The sequence below is a fragment of the Pristis pectinata genome, chromosome 35 (genome assembly GCF_009764475.1).
Source record: "Pristis pectinata isolate sPriPec2 chromosome 35, sPriPec2.1.pri, whole genome shotgun sequence".
In the NCBI taxonomy this organism is placed as follows: Eukaryota; Metazoa; Chordata; class Chondrichthyes; order Rhinopristiformes; family Pristidae; genus Pristis; species Pristis pectinata.
This window is the reverse complement of record NC_067439.1, coordinates 2715047-2734625: the sequence shown is the minus strand read 5'-3', so window position 1 is coordinate 2734625 and position 19579 is coordinate 2715047. Positions and strand designations below refer to the sequence as shown.

The window sequence follows — 19579 nt, the reverse complement described above, 5'->3', positions numbered from 1 at the left end:
ACCTTTTTGTGACTAAGCTTTTTATAACATGGAGAGTAGAATTGTTCACTGTGCTCCAATTAATAGAATTGAAAGTTGTCTATATTCCTTTGGTGCAAGAGATACAGATTGAGGGTACTCAGTATGTATACTGTGGAGTTCCACAGCTAACCTCATCAACAGAGATTTGAGAAACAGCCTCACTGAGCAGAGTTGATGAGCTGGCAGGACCAAAGAACCACCGTCCCTCCCAAGTGGGCTCTGTGTTTCTGAGCTACCAGCAAGATTCTGGTCAGATCAAGCCTGGTCAGATCCACCTATCCTGCTGTGTGGAGCAGTGTGCCCTTCTTTCACGGCCTTACTGCTGGACTGGGTAACAGTGAAATCTCTGAAGTTTGTGAAGGGAGCTACGGTTTAAATAAATTGGATTAGCAGCTGAAATATTATGGTCTTTCTCTTATAGAACCAAAACCAGATCAACGTCGTTTGGTTAAGCAGAAACAACCAGAACAAAGAATATGTGGGGTGTTGTCTTTAAAAAAAAACTTGTAATGCTGAAGTGATAATTTCATTAGTTAAGAAGACATGAGAGACCGCAGGTGCTGGAATCTGGAGCAACAAACAATCTGCTGGAGGAACTCAGTGGGTTGAGCAGCATCTGTATGGGTTGGGGGTGGGTGCAGGAATTGTTGACATTTTGGGTCAAAACCCTGCATTGGGACTGTGATGCAGGGTGTTGATTGGAAGTGTTGATAATTTTTTACATAACACTGTCTAAAATTGGAGAACATCATTTATCCTGTTGCTGTGGATTTTAAGATAGGTCAAAATGTGAATTAACGTCTCTGAAAACCTTTCACTTTAGAACTAAGGACCAAGCATTACGTATATTTTTACAGCACTGAAGTAGAAACCAGGGCTGTTGCTGGTGCAGTGTGCTGCAGTGATTCTGATGAGCGGGTTGCAGGGTGATAGCAGGAATGAGGTTCCGCCTTTCTCTGCTGGACCCTGCAACTGATCAGAGAAGTGATGTTTTCTCTGTAATATGTGGGTCTGGAATTGCAAGTAGCCCCAGGCCAGGTGACAACAGAATCCTTCCCCAAAAGACATTTTTTTCCTCCAAAAATCACCTGTTAACATTTTCTTTCTAGATATATTTAATTAAATGAATTTAAATTCCCTCTTTTGCCTAATGAGGACTTACATATCAGGGTTATCAGCCTAGACCCCTAGTTCACTAGTTGAGTAATGTCGCCACTCAGACAGTTGATCCAGGTGGTTGATTATTGGTGTAAAAGTGCTTGTCAAAACATTATACGTTTAGTTGAACTGCAAGTATCTTGGCATTCTGACTGGAAAAACCTGCACAGTTACAATAGGGCTACATAGACTTCTAGTGCCAGTTCATCTCACCCCATCCCCCCCCTCCCCCCCCCCCCCCCCAACAGAATAAGTTATGGTGAACTATGTCAACATCTTAGCCTGACTTGGTGGAATTAGTCCTGAGGTATCAGTATTTGAACAGAGCACCAGAGCCTGTGTCTGCTGCTCTCTAACCTATTTATCTTCTGTCCGGTAGTCACTCCAGTCACATTCCTTTGCAGACTGGAGACCTAAGATTCGGGGATATAAAACTGGAAAGAATCTGACTGTGCATTTAGCAGTGAGCAGAGATCCCTTGACGAGCAGTGGGACTGTGATCCAGTGGTATTAAGTTTATATTTGTTATGCAGTCAAGCTTTTCCACAGCTGTTTTCCACTTTCAACTTTTGAATCCCAAGAGAAGTATCTGTGCTGTTGGCATTTAAATCATATAGCACAGAAACAGGCCCTTCGGTCCAACAAGTCCATGTTGACCATCAAGCATCCATCTACACATCGCTGTTTTATCCTCTCCACAATTCTGTCAGACACAATTTAGAGGCCAGTTAACTCACCAATCTGTACATGTTTGGGATGTGAGAGGAAACCAGAGAACTCGGAGGAAACCCACGGGGTGCGAACTCAACACAGACTACACTGGATGTCACGATCAAACCTAGGTGGCTGGAGCTGGAAACCAGCACTCTACCGTGGCTACATTTGTGCAGCCACTTTCTTGATCTATATTTTTGCTTCTGATCACAGTTGCTGTAAATGTAGTTGGTCCCCAAGGGGGATCAGCAATGTATTTAACAGGTATTTTCTTCATCTGTAATACCCAAATGAGAGACCTTTTCACTTTTTGTTCAAGGCAACTCCCCCCCCCCCCCCCCCCCCAGAACTAATAATGCCCTTCAGAACTTAATCTATTCCCCCTTGTTTACAATTTGATTTTTTCATCTTTCCCTCTCCCCAGCACATTGAAGTGAAGACCAGTGTAATAGCAGTGTGATTAAAGTCTAAAAAGCAAATAAGCAAATTGCTAGGAATTATAATCAAAATTGCAGTAAGACTTTCAAAGATTTGCCTTGAATGGTTATTTGACTGAAAATCCAGCTGAAAACTCAGCATTGTTTAGGTTTCTGGATTCTGCTGTCATAGTTTTGTGTGCTGTGGCTCAGTGGATCTTGCACTCAATCTGAGAAGTTGGTTAGTCCAGCCCCACTCGAGTCTTGAGTCCCTAGACTGGGGCTGCAGAATTACTGATGGAGTGGTACACTGATAGGACTGTTGCCTTATGAGATCTTGAGCTTTGACTTCATTTTTAAGTGAGTGTAAAAGATGTCACTCCGCTCCCAAATCCATCAGTCCTGTTAATCCTGGTCAATATCACTCAACCAACATCATTCAGTTAGACTATCAGGATTTGTGGGAGTTTGCTATGGAGAGTTGGCAGCAGTGTTTCCTACATCCCAACAGAGCCTGCACCTTAAAAGTTCTTCATGCTTTGAGGCATCCCAAGATCGTAAAAGGTGCTGTAGAAATATAAATCCTTATTGTGGTTGGGTCAAATGGAAGGGTAAACAAACAGGAAATATACAGCATCTTAAACTGTAATCTATTGTAATTGTAACCTTTATTAAGGATATTTTGGAGCACTGTGGTTTAAAGTTTTCAGGATGTTTAAGGAATTGGCTTGTTTTGAGAAATCTATGAAGCTTTTCTTGGTGTTTCCTGTTACACACATTGATTGCAGATACCAGAATGGGGATTGCATCTGTGATGAAGTGATGATATCAAATATGCCGAGATAAGGAATAGTGTACGTTAGCTTAGCAGCAGGGTAGTTGGAGTGATGGGGCTGTGCTGCCAGTGATGGAGGGGAGAGAAGTTCTTCATTGGAAGAGCAGAGGATACAGACTTGGGTAGGAGTGAAGATGGTTGCAGAGGTTAAGTGGGAAGTGATGGAGGCATATGAAGAAAACTAAAAATGACTTGTGACAATGAGGACAATCATTACTTTTGTACGTCTCTGAAAATTACATGTTCCCTTATTACTAAAGTTTGATATCAATGTTTTCATCTGTTGCCAAGTGCATGCTGGTAATTAGTCAAGACTCTATATAAAGTTTATCCCAAATCTCTGATCTCTATCTTGTAGAAGGTCAAGGACAAAAGACAGATTAGAACACCTCCACCTGAGGTCCTCCTCCAAACTGCACAGCATCTGATTTAGAACTCTATTCCTGCCCCCTCCCCCCAACATCACTGGGTTTAAATATGGGAATACCATACATAATGGTACTCTGGAAGTGCCTTCGCAACAACTTCAGCAGTTCGAGAATATGGTTTTCCCTCTTTCTCAAGGGCATTCAGGAAGGGTCATTAAAGGCTTGCCTTGCAGCAATGCCCTTGTCCCATTGTAGAATAAATATAGAGATATAACATCACCCATTCTGAGTTTCCAAGCACTCCATGGCTTTATAGTGGCATATGAAAGAACAGAGCAGGGCTTAAGCACTGATTTCCTAATTCTTTTTGCAGCAAAATCAGAACAAAAACTGTCCTTCACAGCTAGCAACAAGCTTCATTTTCTTGTTGCTTATTTTTGGTCGGATTGTACACCAGTCGATATTTAGTGTGAGTAACTTGTGGCTGTAAGGACAAAACGTCCTGTGCAATGTTTATCAGCAATAATTATTTGCTATTGAAATGTAAGCAATTTGGGCCACCGCAAGATCAGTATTTCGACACGAGATCAATTTTCCATTAAAACTCTTCACCGCCATTTTTATGGAGGCACTAGACTGCAATGTTATTTGGCTTTTGATTAAAATACAATCGATTGTCGGCAATTAGTATATCATCTATTAAACAGAAAACTGGTGCAGATTGCATAGATGCATGAGGCAGGTAATATCTATATAAAATAATGCACCCTGAAATCTTCAGTAGCTTATCCCTACCCTTAATGCAGCCACACTTTGCCCCTGGGCTGAAATCGCAATCACTGCAAATCACATGATTTTGAAGGTACAGTCTGAAACCTCTCTAGATTCTGTGGCAGTAGATTGCCTGTCTGCAGCAATACGCTACATGGAGTCTTTGTCAGATTAAGTATCATGACACCATTGGTAGCTCCAGTTGAGAGAGGAAAGAAAGAATTTTTACGGACATATTACTCCATCAGCATTGGTTACTTCACATTTATTGATTCGCTTTTGAAAGATGGTAAATACTGCAGCTAAATTTAACCACAAGGTCCCATAGCAAAAAAATGATTGGCAGATTGGGGCAGGTCATGTGACTCACTGACTGGCATTGACGTGATTGACTTCCAGTAGAATCTCCTATATAATATGAAAACAAAAAATGTTGAAAATCCTTAGCAGGTCAGTCCACATCTGTGGGAAGAGAAATAATGTTTCAGGTTGGAGACCCTTTGTCAGACTGGCCTGATAAGGGTCTTCGTCCTGAATTGTTAATTCTGTTTCTCTTGCCACTGATGCACCCTGACCTGTTGTTTCCAGTATTTTGTGTTTTTATCTTGGATTTCCAGTAGCTGCAGTTTATTTAATTTTCACTTGCCAGCACAATCTCCCTTTGTGTTGATGGGCAGCACCCACTACTCAGTGAACTGGCTCTGCTGAGATTTTGTAGTAGCTGGCAGCTTTTAGCTGAAGAAGACATCTTGGCCATTCCCAGGTCTCTGGAACTACAGGGATAGGAGTGAATTTTATGAACATTATGTGCCCATTGCCCAAAAAAACAGCTAAAAAGGCAGAGGTATTTTGGACAAACTATTAAATGAAACTGGAAGCTGCTCCTAATAGTTCAAATATTTTCATTTCTTTTGAGGCCTTCCTCTTCTCAGATGATCAACATGGAAACCCAGTGATGTTCCTCTGTTGTGTTCTCCTTCAGGGTTGGGTGGTAGGTATGAAGCCACCTCCAAAAAAGACACCAGTGGAGAAACATCAAGGATTTCATGTCATTCATCTGTGAAACCAAGGAGCTAACGGCATTGCCACACACAAGGGCACATCACAGGACCTTTCCCATGTGCCGATGATAGGTAAATGGTGCAAGGTCCACCTATGGATCAGCCCAGTGAATTCAGTCAGAAGCTCAGCAAGATTTCTGAGGTTTTCAGAGCGGTGCTCGTTGTGGCTCCTGCAAGGTTTGACAGTTCAGCCTTTAATGTTTTATGTGGCACTGGTTGAGGGGGAAATAATATTTAGAGCTTTTAGTACTACCCTGACCACGTAGTAAAACAGTCTTCCTCTCCTTCAGCACTGCGCAGCATTGTGAGCATTGATGTTGGACGCCAATCAAAGTATACTGCAAAATATTAATAGTACAGAAAGAGGCCATTTGACCCATCAGGTTTTTGTTGTATGTGAGGCTGCTTCCTCTTATCCAACACTATCATCATACCTTCCTCATGTTTATACAGCTTCCCCTGATGTGTATCTGTACTATTCATCTCTGTGGGTGCAACTTCCACATCCTTCTGCTCTCAGGGTTTCCCTGAATTCCTTAATTGGTTACTATTTAGGATTTATGGCCTCTTGCACAAGTGAAAACATCTCCCCAACACCAACCATATCAAAACCCTTTCATAACCTTAAAGAACTCCATCAGGTTGCCCCAGCCTTTATTTTGAGCAAAGACCTCCAGCTTGTTTGATGTTTAGTACATTCTACTGAGCTGGTGAAAATTGTAAATGGTTTCTGTTTAATTCTAGCTGTGGGCTGTTAGAAGTAAAAGGGGCCCGTTGGCTGATTTTTCTGTGCAGCATTCCACTGGGACATCTCATTGCATCAGAAAGTGGTGAGATAAGAGTTATGAGGTGGGCTGCATTTCAATCTCTGGGCCACACAGGTGGTGCTGTTACAAGTTAGAACAAATGTCAGGCTGTTCAAACCCATATCCTGGGCAAGAATGTGGAGTATAGCTGATCCTGGTGTTGTCAAAACTATGTAAAAGCTTGCTTAGCCTGCTCTGGGATTTTAAAACAAAAACCTGCTTGACCATGATAGATGTTCAACTTGCACATTGTTTTTACTGGGTCAAGCCCTTTTAGCTAATGCATGATTGGTGTAATAGTAAATTGTCAGTTTAGGCTGAGATTCTTCTCCAGAAAAAAACTAGACTGAGGGATGGGCTAATAAAGGTAATTAAAATTCTGAAAGGGTTTGCTAGCCAAGATTTAGGGAAGAAGGTCATTCTATTTCTGTAGGAATGTAAAACTAGGGCTTATAAATACAAGATTGTCACAAGTAAATCAAATAAGGAATTCAGAAGAAATTTCTCTGCACAGACCGGTAGGACTGTAGAAATCATTCCCAGGTGAAGCAAACAGATGCTTTTAAAGAGGTATTTAGATAGAACCCTCAAAGCTTCCCTCAAGTAATTCATGCAGTTCCAAAGGCACCAACAGGTGTATTATTCCTGCAGCATATGAGAGCTTGTAAGTGGATTGAGACACAATATTGGCCAGCACACTCAAAGAATTTTCCATTCGCCAAGGTCAAAAGTTTCTCAGTTTAACCTCTTTTGCAATGCTCTCTATGATCAGTAATGCACAATGTGACAGCTTGGGTTGTACTTGCGTTTTCCACAAGCTTTGTTCAGCAATTAATTCCTCAATAAACGTTTCTGTGAATTAAAATGTATATTTTCTTCCCTTCTCTACTTCAGGCCATTGTTAGAGGAAGCAAAATTGGAATCGATGGCTCACTGAACTGGCTTCTGGATGAATTTGAGAATGTTTCTGTTACTCGTTCCAACTCCCTGCGGAGAGGGAGCCCGCCTTCCCTGCTCCATCGGGACCAGGTGCAGGATGGTGTGCACAAGAACGGTATGCACGACAGCCACACTAAGAGCACCTACCCATCTGAGTTAGACAGATACCACCACAAGGCAAGAACTGAGGGGGGAAAGCAGGAGTCCAGGGATGAGCGTGACCAGGGGAGGGATGACAGGCACAGGAACCGAAACGCTGAACGGGACGATGGCCGTGCTCACCCACAGCAGCCGAGGGGGCAGGAGCCGAGCAGGACTGGGGCGAACCGGCCCAACCACCGTGACAAGGAGTCCCGTCCCGATCACCACAGGAGCAAATTGCACGAGAAGGTGGATGGCAGGAGGGACCACCCAAGTGACCGGGAGGGGAACCACATTGGCTTCAATGAGCCTGCCAGTTCGCAGGAGCGCTCAGCGAGGCGAGAGAAGAACGAGGGCACAGACAAGAGGCCGAAATCCACATACACCGGCGAGATCAGCCCGCAGTCACCAAGGGACAAGCGGCCTCTCTCTGGCCCAAATATCCGTTCTCCAAATGTTCCTGATGCTGATGGAGCATTGAAGAGCCTGCATCAGTCTGGGAGACCCTTCAATACTTACCCGATGGCTGATGCCGGAGCAAACAGAGGCACCAACAGCCAGGTCTGTATGGCACTTCGTAACTCACCTTCTCCCTTCAAAGTTGTTCACTACTGTTTTTATTGATTTAAATAAGCAAGCAGAATTGTGTCAGAAAGAGTTCAATGTGGGATTATAGTCCAATTCACTTTGAATATGAAAGTTCCATTAACGGTGGAAGATATGTTGGATGTATTGGTTTATTATTGTCACTTGTACCGAGGTACAGTGAAAAGCTTGTCTTACAACCCGATCGTACAGGTCAATTCATTACACAGTGCAGTTACATTGAGTTAGTACAGAGTGCATTTGAGGTAGTACAGGTAAAAACAATAACAGTACAAAGTGTCACAGCTACAGAGAAAGTGCAGTGCAATAAGGTGCAAGGTCACAACAAGGTAGATCATGACGTCATAGTCCATCTCATTGTATAAAGGAACCATTATAAATCTGTAGTAACGTTCTATTTAGAGCAATTTGTTCAATTCTGGACAGCTGCCCTAGGAAGGATACATAGGCATTGAAAGACATACTGTGCAGATAGAACTGAATGAAACCTAAGTTAAAAGAATTAAATCATAGGAACAGGTTACATGGGCGAAGCTTGTAATGTCTCCAACATAGAACAGTTAAGGGGTGATCAAACTGAGGTATTAAAGTGAGTTGGTAAGTAGTTAAAGAAAAACAGTTTCTTTGGAGAAGACTCCAGAACAAGAGGACATAAAGTTGGAGCCAGGTCACTCAGGGTGGTGACGAGGCACTTCTTCATCTAAGGTCAGTGGAGACTTGGATCTCTCCTCTCCCCAGAATAAAGCAGCTAAGGTTAGAGTCAAGTAAAATCTTCAAAACTGAGTTAATGGATTTTTATCAGGTAAAGGTAAGTTTTGGTAGGGTGCAGAAGTAGGGCGCCTAAGTGAAATTAAAATGCAGACCGTTCATGACCTTACTGAATGTTTCAGTGGCTGAATGGCTGTATTTTGTTTCTTTATGAATTCAGATAGGTGTGAAGCTTTGAGCACCAATTTGCTGTTCAAAATCGCATGAAAAGGACTACTGTGATTGTAGGAAATCTTAATATTCACAACTAACCTGCGGAAGTTTATCCTAGGGGGATTGTACAGTTTTATTAATTTTTCATGAAAGCCCCAAATGATGCCTTTTGTAATTTTCCGTGATCGATAGCACAAGACAGATCAGTGATGTGCAGATTCACCATACACCGCACATCTTCATCTTGCACTGTACTGCTGCCACAAAACAACAAATTTCACGACGTATGTCAGTGATAATAAACCAGACTCTGTTCTGCACCACTTTCCCTGTCTCAGTGGATGGGCTGGTGTAGGAATGCTGAGAATAAGTACGTCTTACTTGAGCTTAGCTATGCAATTAGTTAATCACGATTCTCAATTACCTCTTGCCATATAAATAACATTTCATAACTGGAATGCCCAAGACCAATAATTTTACCTTCAAACCATAGTTCTTTCCACATGGATTATAATAGCCAGTAAGCATTCCTTCCCAGAGCAACCTCTGATCCTTCACAGTCACCTTCTTTTCCCTTTGCAATGAACGCTTGGCAGGACTGCACTTTTCCATTGCTGTTTGTGGGAGCTCACTGTGCAAAGATTGGCTCTACATTTCCTTTGTCAACTGCACTATGAAAGTACTTCAAAGGAGCTGGAATTCCTGAATAAATGCTGGAAACTCTCAGCAGACTATGGGAAAGGGACAGTTAACAGTACAGGTTGATGACCTTTCATCAGAGCTCAGTACCTCATTGGCTCTAAAGCACTTTGGGATATCCTGCAGCTGTGAAAATGCCTTGGAGATGCAAGTATTCCTCTCCCAAAAAAAAGAAAGGACCTTGCATGACATTCCCTGTCTCCTGCCTTCCATAAATTGTGTGCAGACATTCCTAGCTTTTGGCTGGTGTTCCCTGCAGAGATGTAACAGCGTCTCTTGAGTGCCACCACTATCTTGTCACCCAGTGCCAGTCCTGAGGGGATGATGTACCTTTCCTTGAGTTGGATATACTGAGGCAGTTAAGCTGCTTTATGATGCAATGCCTGCTGTGACATCAGAGCATTAAATTGACCCAAGTTTTATGCTGCTAAAGGTGAAGGTTAAATTTCAGTGAAGAAATGTTATCAACCATGGTGCATACCTGATCTTCTTTTCTGTTTGGTCTTTGAGTGTGCTGGGGCTCGATGGGAATTGTGTGCAGTAAAGCATGTGTGTTGGTGGAAGATGTGCAGCAAAGGCAATTAATGGAGTCATGCAAGAAGGGAGCTGCAGCAACAGCTGTCAGAGTTTGGGTTTTCCTTTTTCACTCATTCAGTTTTTCTTCCTCTTTCATCCTCGCCCTGTCTGCTGTCCCCACCACCAATCACCAATTCCTCCCAACCCCTATTCCATACCCTGTCTCTCTCTGCCTGTCTCTCTCTGCCTGTCTCTCTCTGCCTGTCTCTCTCTGCCTGTCTCTCTCTGCCTGTCTCTCTCTGCCTGTCTCTCTCTGCCTGTCTCTCTCTGCCTGTCTCTCTCTGCCTGTCTCGCTCTCTGTCTCCCCACCTAAAGACCAAACCAGTGGTTCACTTTTATGCCTCTTTCTTATCTTACCAGCTGGATCGATTCCTTGATTGAGGGTTTGCCCTGTTGGGAGAGATGTGTGTAATTCTGACATTCTCCCTGAACTTTGGAAGAATGAAAGGTTATCTCATTTAAATAGGAGGTGCTGAAAGGGCTTGGTGAGGTGTTGGCTGTGAGGTGTCATCTCAGCATAGGGTTGGCTCTTTTGGTCAGAAATTCTCAAGCAGTGGAGAAATGTTGGCATTTTCTATCTCTGAAAGTGGTGGACGTTCAGTCATGAAGTATATTCAAGCCTACTGATAGGTTATTGGGTACCAAAGGGATCTGAATATTGGGACAGGGCAGAAGAATAGACAAGGCACTAATCAAGTGTTAGCCATGTTCTGATTGAATGGTGGAGCAGGGTTGCGTGGTTGAACACCTACCTGTACTCTGGCTCCTGTTCTTGCATTATATTTTATTAGACCCTGGGGATGTGGCAAGACACACTTTTTAAAGCAGAATAAGGCCTAGACTGGTGTGTTTTTACAGCTCCCCCTTGAAAATAAGTTGACATCCCCTCGTTGCCACACAGATGTATGGTCAGCTCTGCCACAGTTAACCAACCTCACCAGGTGTGGTTGTAGTCTGGAAACTCGACTTCCTCCTTCTCCTTCCCAAGAGACGGCAGATCACAGTAACCGAGGTGGGGGGGAGGGTACTTTCAGACAACCATTGCAGGCTCGATAGGCCTGATGGCCCCCTTTAGTCTGTTAGTTGAGTCAGAAGAATGGGGATTGCTAAGGAACTGAATGATGGGAGATGGTGGATTGAACAAAGTGAGGCCAGTTGGGCCTTTGCCCTGTAATCATGTGTCTGCATGAGTACCTCTGGTATTGCACGGTGGTTGTCTTGAGGCATGGTGACATGTTTGGCCAGTCAGTCTGAGGGAGGGGCGAGGGAGTGGGAAGGATGGTGTCAGGCTTGCACAACTTCACTGAGTGAAAGGAGAAGGGTTTGATTCATCGTGTTGTGAGCTGTGTTGCACTGGGGTAAAGTTTTGTATTTGTAAATTTATCAGGTAAAAGCATGTTGTGCCATGTAAAACAAGTGAAGTAATGCTGACTGTGTCTGTCTGTCCCTGGTGGAAGTGGATACATTCAGAGTCCCATTGTACAAGGACTGTCGGCAGTAACAAGTCCTTTACATTGGAGACGATCAGTTTTCCTTGTTGTCTTTTCAGTCTGTCTGTACCTCCCCCCCCTTCTCTCCTCCCTCCCTCCCCCTCCCTCCCCTTCCCCTCCCCTCCCAGGTCTCTCCCACTCTCCCATCTATTGGTGTCAATGTGCAGAATCTTCTGATGTTAATGCAGTAACCATTTAGTTGAGGCTCAATGGGCATTAGCTGTACATAGCTGTAATAGATGTGATCTGTTTCCTCTGACCTGCTGTCCCATTGCTTTCTCCCTCTGTGTAAAGGTTGACCTTCGGGTGGGAGTACCTCACGACGTCAGGCACAATGGATCCAATGCTACAAAGAGCAGCGTGAATAAACCAGAGCAGGGTCACTTCAAACCAGCCCACGCTGAGCCAGCTCATGCGGGCTTGGCCCCTCATGCCTCTGACACGCACCTGGCGCGTGGTCTGCAGCCCAGCTCTCTGGCTTCATACCCAGCACAGCCCCCAGCCCCAGACTCTAGGTCACCCCAGCGTGAGCCACAGCGAGTGTCTCATGAGCAGTTCAGAGCAGCCCTGCAGATGGTGGTGGATCCGGGTGACCCAAGGACGTACCTGGACAATTTCATTAAGATCGGTGAAGGCTCAACTGGCATTGTCTGCATCGCCACTGTGAAGAGCTCAGGAAAGCTGGTCGCTGTGAAGAAAATGGACCTGCGGAAGCAGCAGAGGAGGGAACTGCTGTTCAATGAGGTAAGGAGGGCCACTGGGATCGGAAAACACCTGTAGTGTCAGACTTCCCATGCACATTCTGACGACAACTCTGTGTAATCAGGTGGGAGGGGCACATATGGCTGCTAGCAAACTGTCAGCAAAACATGGTAGGTAGACAACGGGTTGCTGTGAACTTCCCAGCCTGCCCATGTTACTTTTAATATTGTAGTCTATTGGACTTCTGCTAATATTCTCTCTTACATTCACTTACTCTCTCTCCCCCCTCCCCCTCGTGTGTGTGTGTGTGTGTCTCTCTCTCTCTCTCTCCCTCTCTCTCTCTCTCTCTCTCTCTCCCCCTCCCTCTCGTCTCTCTCTCTCTCCCCCTCCCTCTCGTCTCTCTCTCTCTCTCTCTCGTCTCTCTCTCTCTCCCCCTCCCTCTCGTCTCTCTCTCCCTCCCCCTCCCTCTCGTCTCTCCCTTCCCCTCCCTCTCGTCTCTCCCTTTCCCCCTCCCCCTCCCTCTCGTCTCTCCCTTTCCCCCTCCCCCTCCCTCTCGTCTCTCCCTCCCCCTCCCTCTCGTCTCTCTCTCTCTCTCTCCCCCCTCCCTCTCTCTCTCTCTCTCTCTCTCCCCCTCCCTCTCTCTCTCTCTCCCCCCTCCCTCTCGTCTCTCTCTCTCTCCCCCCTCCCTCTCGTCTCTCTCTCTCTCCCCCCTCCCTCTCGTATCTCTCTCTCTCCCCCCTCCCTCTCGTCTCTCTCTCTCTCCCCCCTCCCTCTCGTCTCTCTCTCTCTCTCCCCCCTCCCTCTCGTCTCTCTCTCTCTCCCCCCTCTCGTGTCTCTCTCTCCCCCCCCGTCTCTCTCTCCCTCTTTCTCTCTCTCTCTCCCCCCTCCCTCTTTCTCACTCTCTCTTCCCCCCACCCCCACTCCTATTTCACTGCATAGGCAGGTACGTTCAGTTCCCTTGCTTTCTGTTGTTCCTTCTGCTGAGCAGTTTATGGAGGTGAAGAGAGGGTTGTTTGACAATGCAGGGAATTCCCAGCCCTGCCCAGCCCTCAGACACGTTCTGACTTGCAGTGAGGAGAAAGAATCACAGCCGAGGTGCTCATTCCCACCCATCCCCTTTCACCCAGGTACAAAGCAACTGAAGTACTCCTCACTGCTCCCTGAGCAAGACCAAACCTGGAATATTCCCATGACCTGATTTAGATCCAATTTGGTACAATACCCTAACCCTCCTAGACAGAGCAGTGGGAGTTGGATTGTTGGGATTTGGGGCAAATTAAATGCTGGAGTAAACTTAATCACTCAAGTGAAATAGTTTCCTTGTATTTGGAGGAAGTGGTGCTCATATAAACAGGAATGGTTTTGTATTAATTGGTTTTGGCTAGTGAGCTTTACCTGGTATTTAATGAGGATAATGGGAGCACAATGCTTGTTCATTAGTGAAAACCATCACGGAGGCTGCTCCATCAGAAATGGCAGGACCTGTGGGAATTTGAACAGTTCAAGAAAAATAACGTGAATGGAATATAATAGATCTGAGGCTGGCTTAAGCATTTGTGTAGAGTTCCTGGCTGAAAAATGCACTTGCAATGCTTCTGGTGTTCACTTGGTGAAACTAATCCTGATACCAGCTTCACACCAGCTGTCTCTGACCAGAGCACAAGTGCAACAGCTGATGGCAGTCCCTCTGGGCATACAATGTTCTTCAGGTCACTGGCACAGTTGCTGGGGGCAGATGTACAAACAACCCTCTTCCTTCCCACCCCTACTCCTTGCCCAATTTGCCCGCCTTCCTATACAAGTCTTGGCCTTGAGTTCAGGCAGTTTCACTGGAGAAAGCATCAGCTCCTCTTCAGAGTGGAAGAGATAACTCTGGCGTTTCTATTCCTCATCTCTCCTCCCCCCAACTGTCACCATCCTCTTTCTTTCCTCCCCCCACCCTCCCCCCCCTCCCCCCCCCCCCACTGTATTCCTAGCACACTGGGATGCTATTGGTGTCCCACTGCCAGCAGTGAAGATGTGTGTGTGGCCTTTCCCTGGTACCACAGGCTTGGTTCAGAACAGGTGCTGAGGTGTTGGTGCTTCGTATAATCTATTTTTCCATTGAAAGCTCCCCGTGGAGGGCACAAATGAGAAAAAATTCAAAGGAAACCTACACCCATTGAAGGGCTAGAAAAGTGGAACTAACGACCACAGTAGAGGCAAGTAATCTGGAAGCATTCAAAGGGAGGGATGAGAGGAAGTAGGTTGGGAGGAGCCACACACACAAAATGCTGGAGGAACCCAGCAGGTCAGGCAGCATCTATGGAGGGAAATAAACAGTTGACATTTCGAGTTGAGGCCCTGCATCAGGACTGGTGAAGGGCCTTGGCCCAAAATGTCGACTGTTTATTTCCCTCCATAGATGCTGCCTGACCTGCTGAGTTCCTCCAGTATTTGTGTGTATTGCTCCAGATTCCAGCATCTGCAAAATCTCGTGTTTAGGTCGGGAGGAGGCTCGTTTGGAGCATTAACTTCAACAGGGATCAAGTAGGCCAGATGATCTATTGTGGTATAAACTGCACGTAATCTTGGACTGCAACTGAGTCAGCTAGTCTCAGATTTAATGAGTTCAGTTTCACAACGTTTCCATGGTAAGGTTGCACCGTAAGGTGCTCACACAGTGCCTCAAACACAAGGCGACTATGGCCTTCGATGCTGTGATGTGTGTTCCATTCCTGTGTTACTTGTCAACAGGAAGTGACTTACCCCGTACATTCTAACCCAAAGGTGCAAAACGATACAGTTGTCTCTTTAAAACTCCCATATGGAAACACCTCAAAACATGTTGGGGATTAACCAGCCATTTGTGTAGCTATGGTAATACAAACAACTGTGTTACGGCCAATTAATCCCTGTATGAGAGATGGCCTCTGTCGATTGTGGCTGAGTTCTCTGTATGAGGCACAGGAAGGTAATTGCTGAAGCAGCAATGACCAGCATTTTTTTTTTGTCTCTTCCCCTCTGCAGGTTGTGATAATGCGAGACTACCACCATGAAAATGTGGTGGAGATGTACAACAGCTATCTAGTGGATGATGAGCTATGGGTGGTGATGGAATTCCTGGAAGGAGGAGCACTGACTGACATCGTAACACATACCAGGTATGGATCAGAGTTGTGTCGACTGAGATTCAGAGTTTCAAAAACTCTCAGATTCTTCAACACAAAGCCTAGGCTGATGCTTCAGTGGTGTACTGAGAGGGTGCTGCACTGATTTTTCAGATGGGGTATTAATTGGAAGCCCCTTCTGCCCCCTCAGATGGACATTAAAGATCCTATTGTGCTCTTCAAAAGAATAGCAAGTTAAATAGTCTTTGCCCCTCTGTTAAAGTTTCTACTGTGCTCATTATTGTATCGCTATTTGGAAGAGCTTGCTGAGCACAAACCAGCTACTGTGTCTCCTACATTACAACAGTGTCTATATTTAAAAGTACTTCACTGACTGTAAAGTACTTTGGACTTCTCTGAAAGGGATGTGGAAGTTGCTATAGAAACGCAAATCTTTTTGAGCACTAACAGATGGTTTGATGCATGATCCAACAGCGTTGCACTCACAGTTGTGATACACAGCACTCACTGCAGCTGAGTTCTTTGTCATTTCAAGGAGACACTGCATTAAGGTCAGGTACTCAAAGAGGGAGAGGATACGGGGGGAGCAAAATCCCCCCCGTATCTCTGGGCTGTCTTGTTCATCTCTCATCAGCTCTCTCAGTAGCGTGGGCAGTTGACTGGTCTCAAATGGCTTGTGCCCAGAGCTTGGCTTCAGCACCAACTTTCAAAAGGAAATCGAGAGGAGATTTAAAGAAAAAGTTTCCAGGGTTACACAAGAGGCACGATAGGCTGAATGGTGGCCTCCGTGTATTCTCTGAAAAGGGGAGGGAAGCAGAGTGCCCTTGCTCTCAAATTTAAAAAATTTATACACAAAGCATAAATGGTTACTGCACTCTGAATAATAATGCATCTGGATTCAGTAGTTCTGAATAAAAACAGGCTGTTTTTCTTTGAAGCAGATCTTTCATCTATTGTACTTAACTATAACATTTCGCACTAGATGTCAGAGTTGTTGTTACAATAAGGAAAGTAATTGGGCAAGGGAACCTTCCTCGCTCTAAATTACGAAGAGATTACAGATAGTAGATACCTGATGATGACTGTTAAATTCTGTGCCACAGGATGAACGAAGAACAGATAGCTACAGTCTGCTTATCTGTGCTAAAGGGTTTGGCAGTCCTCCATGCACAAGGGGTGATTCACAGAGACATCAAGAGCGACTCCATTCTCTTAACCCATGACGGAAGGGTAGGTGTGAGAATCAAACTCAGTGGATGTCTGAAAGAAACTATGTTCTTGCAGTCTTATTTGAATTATGATGCCCCTCCTATCTTTGCTAATGCCAGTGTAAATCATTTTATCCTACACAAGATAATGTGATTAAATGATTGGGACCACATTATACCAAGACAGACTGGGATAAGTTTCATTTTGTTTATGATCATCTTACTGCCTCATGTCTGACCATCTCAACTAATGTCTTCCTCTCTGTTCTTCTAACTCCTGTTAAAATATTCACAAAAGGGGGTGTGTATTTCTATACACTGATTGTCAGGGCCATCTCTAAATGGGCTGTTCTTGAACCATAGGCCTAATTAATGGGTGTGGCCAAACCTGTGAGCAGGAGCCATGTTGGTCCTTGCTCCCCCGCTGCAGTGCAAGCACCTTACAGTGGGAACCTCCTTGCCCCCTCCTGTACCACAGAAACTGGTCATTCGAGGTCCTGAAATCTCCAGTCTCATTCATGTGCTCTTTCAATATTGGAATATTGGTTTATTATTGTCACATATACTGAGATACAGTGAGGGATTACAACCTATTATATTTTTTTCCTTCTGCACTACTTCCATGTACTTGTGTATGGAATGATCTGTCTGGATGGCACGCAAACTAAAGCTTTTCATTGTATCTCCGTACGTGTGGAATTGGAATGGAATTGGTTTATTATTGTCACGTACCGAATTACAGTGAAGAACTTAGTTTTGCATGTCATCCATACAGATCATTTCAAAACATAAGTACTTTGAGGTAGTACAAGGGAAAACCAATGACAAAATGCAGAATATAGTGTTATAGTTACAGAGAAAATGCAGTGAAGAGAGACAATAAGGTGCAAGGACCATGATGAGGTAGATTGTGAGGTCAAGAGTTCATTTTTAAAGTACTTAGACATTCATTCAAGAGTCTTATAACAACGCAATAAAAGCTGTCCTTGAGCCTGGTGGTGCGTGTTTTCAAGCTTTTGTATCTTTTGCCCGATGGGAGGGGGGAGAAGAGAGAATGACCAGGGTGGGGGAGGGGTCTTTGATTATGCTGGCTGCTTTTCTGAGGCAGCAAGAAAAGTTCATAGAAGGGAGGCTAGTTTTCGTATAGCATGCCCTCTCTCCCTCTCACTGTCGTGTATCACCCCCATCTCCAATGTGTCCTCTTCTCTTATGCACTCTGTTCTCTTTTGTATGCTATCTCTCACGTTTGTACACTTGTGCACTCTTTTCCTCTGTGGGCTCTGGCTCTCCTCCCCTCATTCACCCTAGCTCCTCTTACTTCTCCTGCCTCCTTTTTATGTATTTTGGGCTGTGATTTGCCAATAAGCAGGGTTGCACTGCTGTGCATGCAGCAGTACGGAAAATGCACAGCAGGAGGTCCATCCCTAATTGTCCAATGGACTCATGCTGTTGCCTGCAAGGTTTTCTGAAGTTCCAGGAGCCACGTGGACAAGAAATATTTCCCTGAATCCCTGATGATGCAGTTCAGCTTATCTTTGACTAGTTACTAAAGGGAATGATTCTGTGTACTCTAAATAACAAAATAGATAGGAATCGTTTTAGTTTAGCTCATGGAGCAGACTCGATGGGCCAAATGGCCTACTTCTGCTCCTTTGTCTTGTGATCTTGTGAACTCAAAAATTATGGAGCCCTTATTTCTGAGCACAGCTACTTGTTTGAGTTGGGTGTGAGTGCCCCTTCGTGGTCATGTGAGGTACTGCATAGTATCATTGGCAGAGTTGAGATTTCTCATCTTGCAGAAGCTGGAAGTTTGCCGTGTTTGAATTCGCAGAGTTATGAAGTCAGGGTTTCTTTCTTTTTGACATTTATGTTGATTCAAGATCAAAAACACATCCTTCCCATGGTCTAATGGTTTCTGCAATCACTGACAGCCTTCCAGCATGTTGGTACATTCATTTTATTTTGAGTTCATTACAAATGAGAAACCAGCCTACAAATTGACTGTCCAGCATTGGGATCCAAGTGCTTACAATGTTCCCTCTGCCTAACTTGGTAAACAGACAGCCCTTTATGGACCTGTAGAGAACAGTTTCCAGCAGGAGGGCAAAAGAAGAAGGAATTAAAGAAACTTCAAAAATAATAATTTAAGGAATGAAATCTTTCCTGTACTAGTTTTAAAAAAAGGATATACAAAGAATGATTGCATTAACAATGATTATTCCACTCCCACACCCGTATATTACCATCACTACAATTTGACTGGATTTGGAAATAGATACAAACTGACTCCCATACTTTCCATTTGTCTTTAAGGTGAAGCTTTCAGACTTTGGGTTCTGTGCCCAGGTATCAAAGGACGTCCCAAGGCGCAAGTCTCTGGTGGGCACGCCTTACTGGATGGCGCCAGAGCTGATCTCCCGGTTGCCATATGGACCAGAGGTAACTTTGTGCTTTTCCTAATCTTGTTTATCCTTGTCAGAAACTGATATTTCAAAAAAGGACATTAGAGTTTGCAAAAATGCAGCAAAGTACAGCTGAGCACTGATCTTGCAGTCCCAGACATGTACAGAATTGGATTTGCAGCAATTGTAATTTGCCCAGTTAAAGACAGTAACGCAATAGAATCCTTGGTGCCCCACTGAGGAAATAAACCACACATTTCAGCAGTAAGACGCACTGCCCAAGAGTACCTCTGATCTCTGCCGAGTAGGAGTAGTCCCATCCAGTGCTCTATTGGCCTCTGTCTCCAGGCAGGGGAGGAGGAAAAAATATTCATGATTTTCACGTCTAGGTGTGAGCACTGGCTTCTCAAAGTCAAATCCCCAAGCGTGATCCATTGTTTCCAGAGGCAAAGACAGCATGTAGAAAGAATGATTGCATTAACTTTCCCGATCACCGATCAACTCAACCCCCTCACCGATGAAGAACCTAGCAATCTCTGCCTTAAGTACACCCAATGACTTGGCCTCCACAACCCTCTGTGGCAACGAATTCCACAGATTCACCACCCTCTGGCTGAAGAAATTCCTCCTCATCT

General features: G+C 44.7%; 1 protein-coding gene across 6 annotated transcripts in view; it reads left to right on the top strand.

Moving 5' to 3' along the window:
* pak4 (p21 protein (Cdc42/Rac)-activated kinase 4) overlaps positions 1–19579 on the top strand; it is a 99855-nt gene that overhangs the window by 72058 nt on the left and 8218 nt on the right. For all 6 annotated transcript variants that reach the window (XM_052044181.1, XM_052044179.1, XM_052044178.1 and 3 more), the window contains 5 exons: positions 7045–7791; positions 11817–12266; positions 15234–15367; positions 16438–16564; positions 18856–18981. In XM_052044181.1, the coding sequence (XP_051900141.1) occupies positions 7045–7791; positions 11817–12266; positions 15234–15367; positions 16438–16564; positions 18856–18981 (1584 nt within the window). The remainder of the gene's footprint in view (positions 1–7044; positions 7792–11816; positions 12267–15233; positions 15368–16437; positions 16565–18855; positions 18982–19579) is intronic.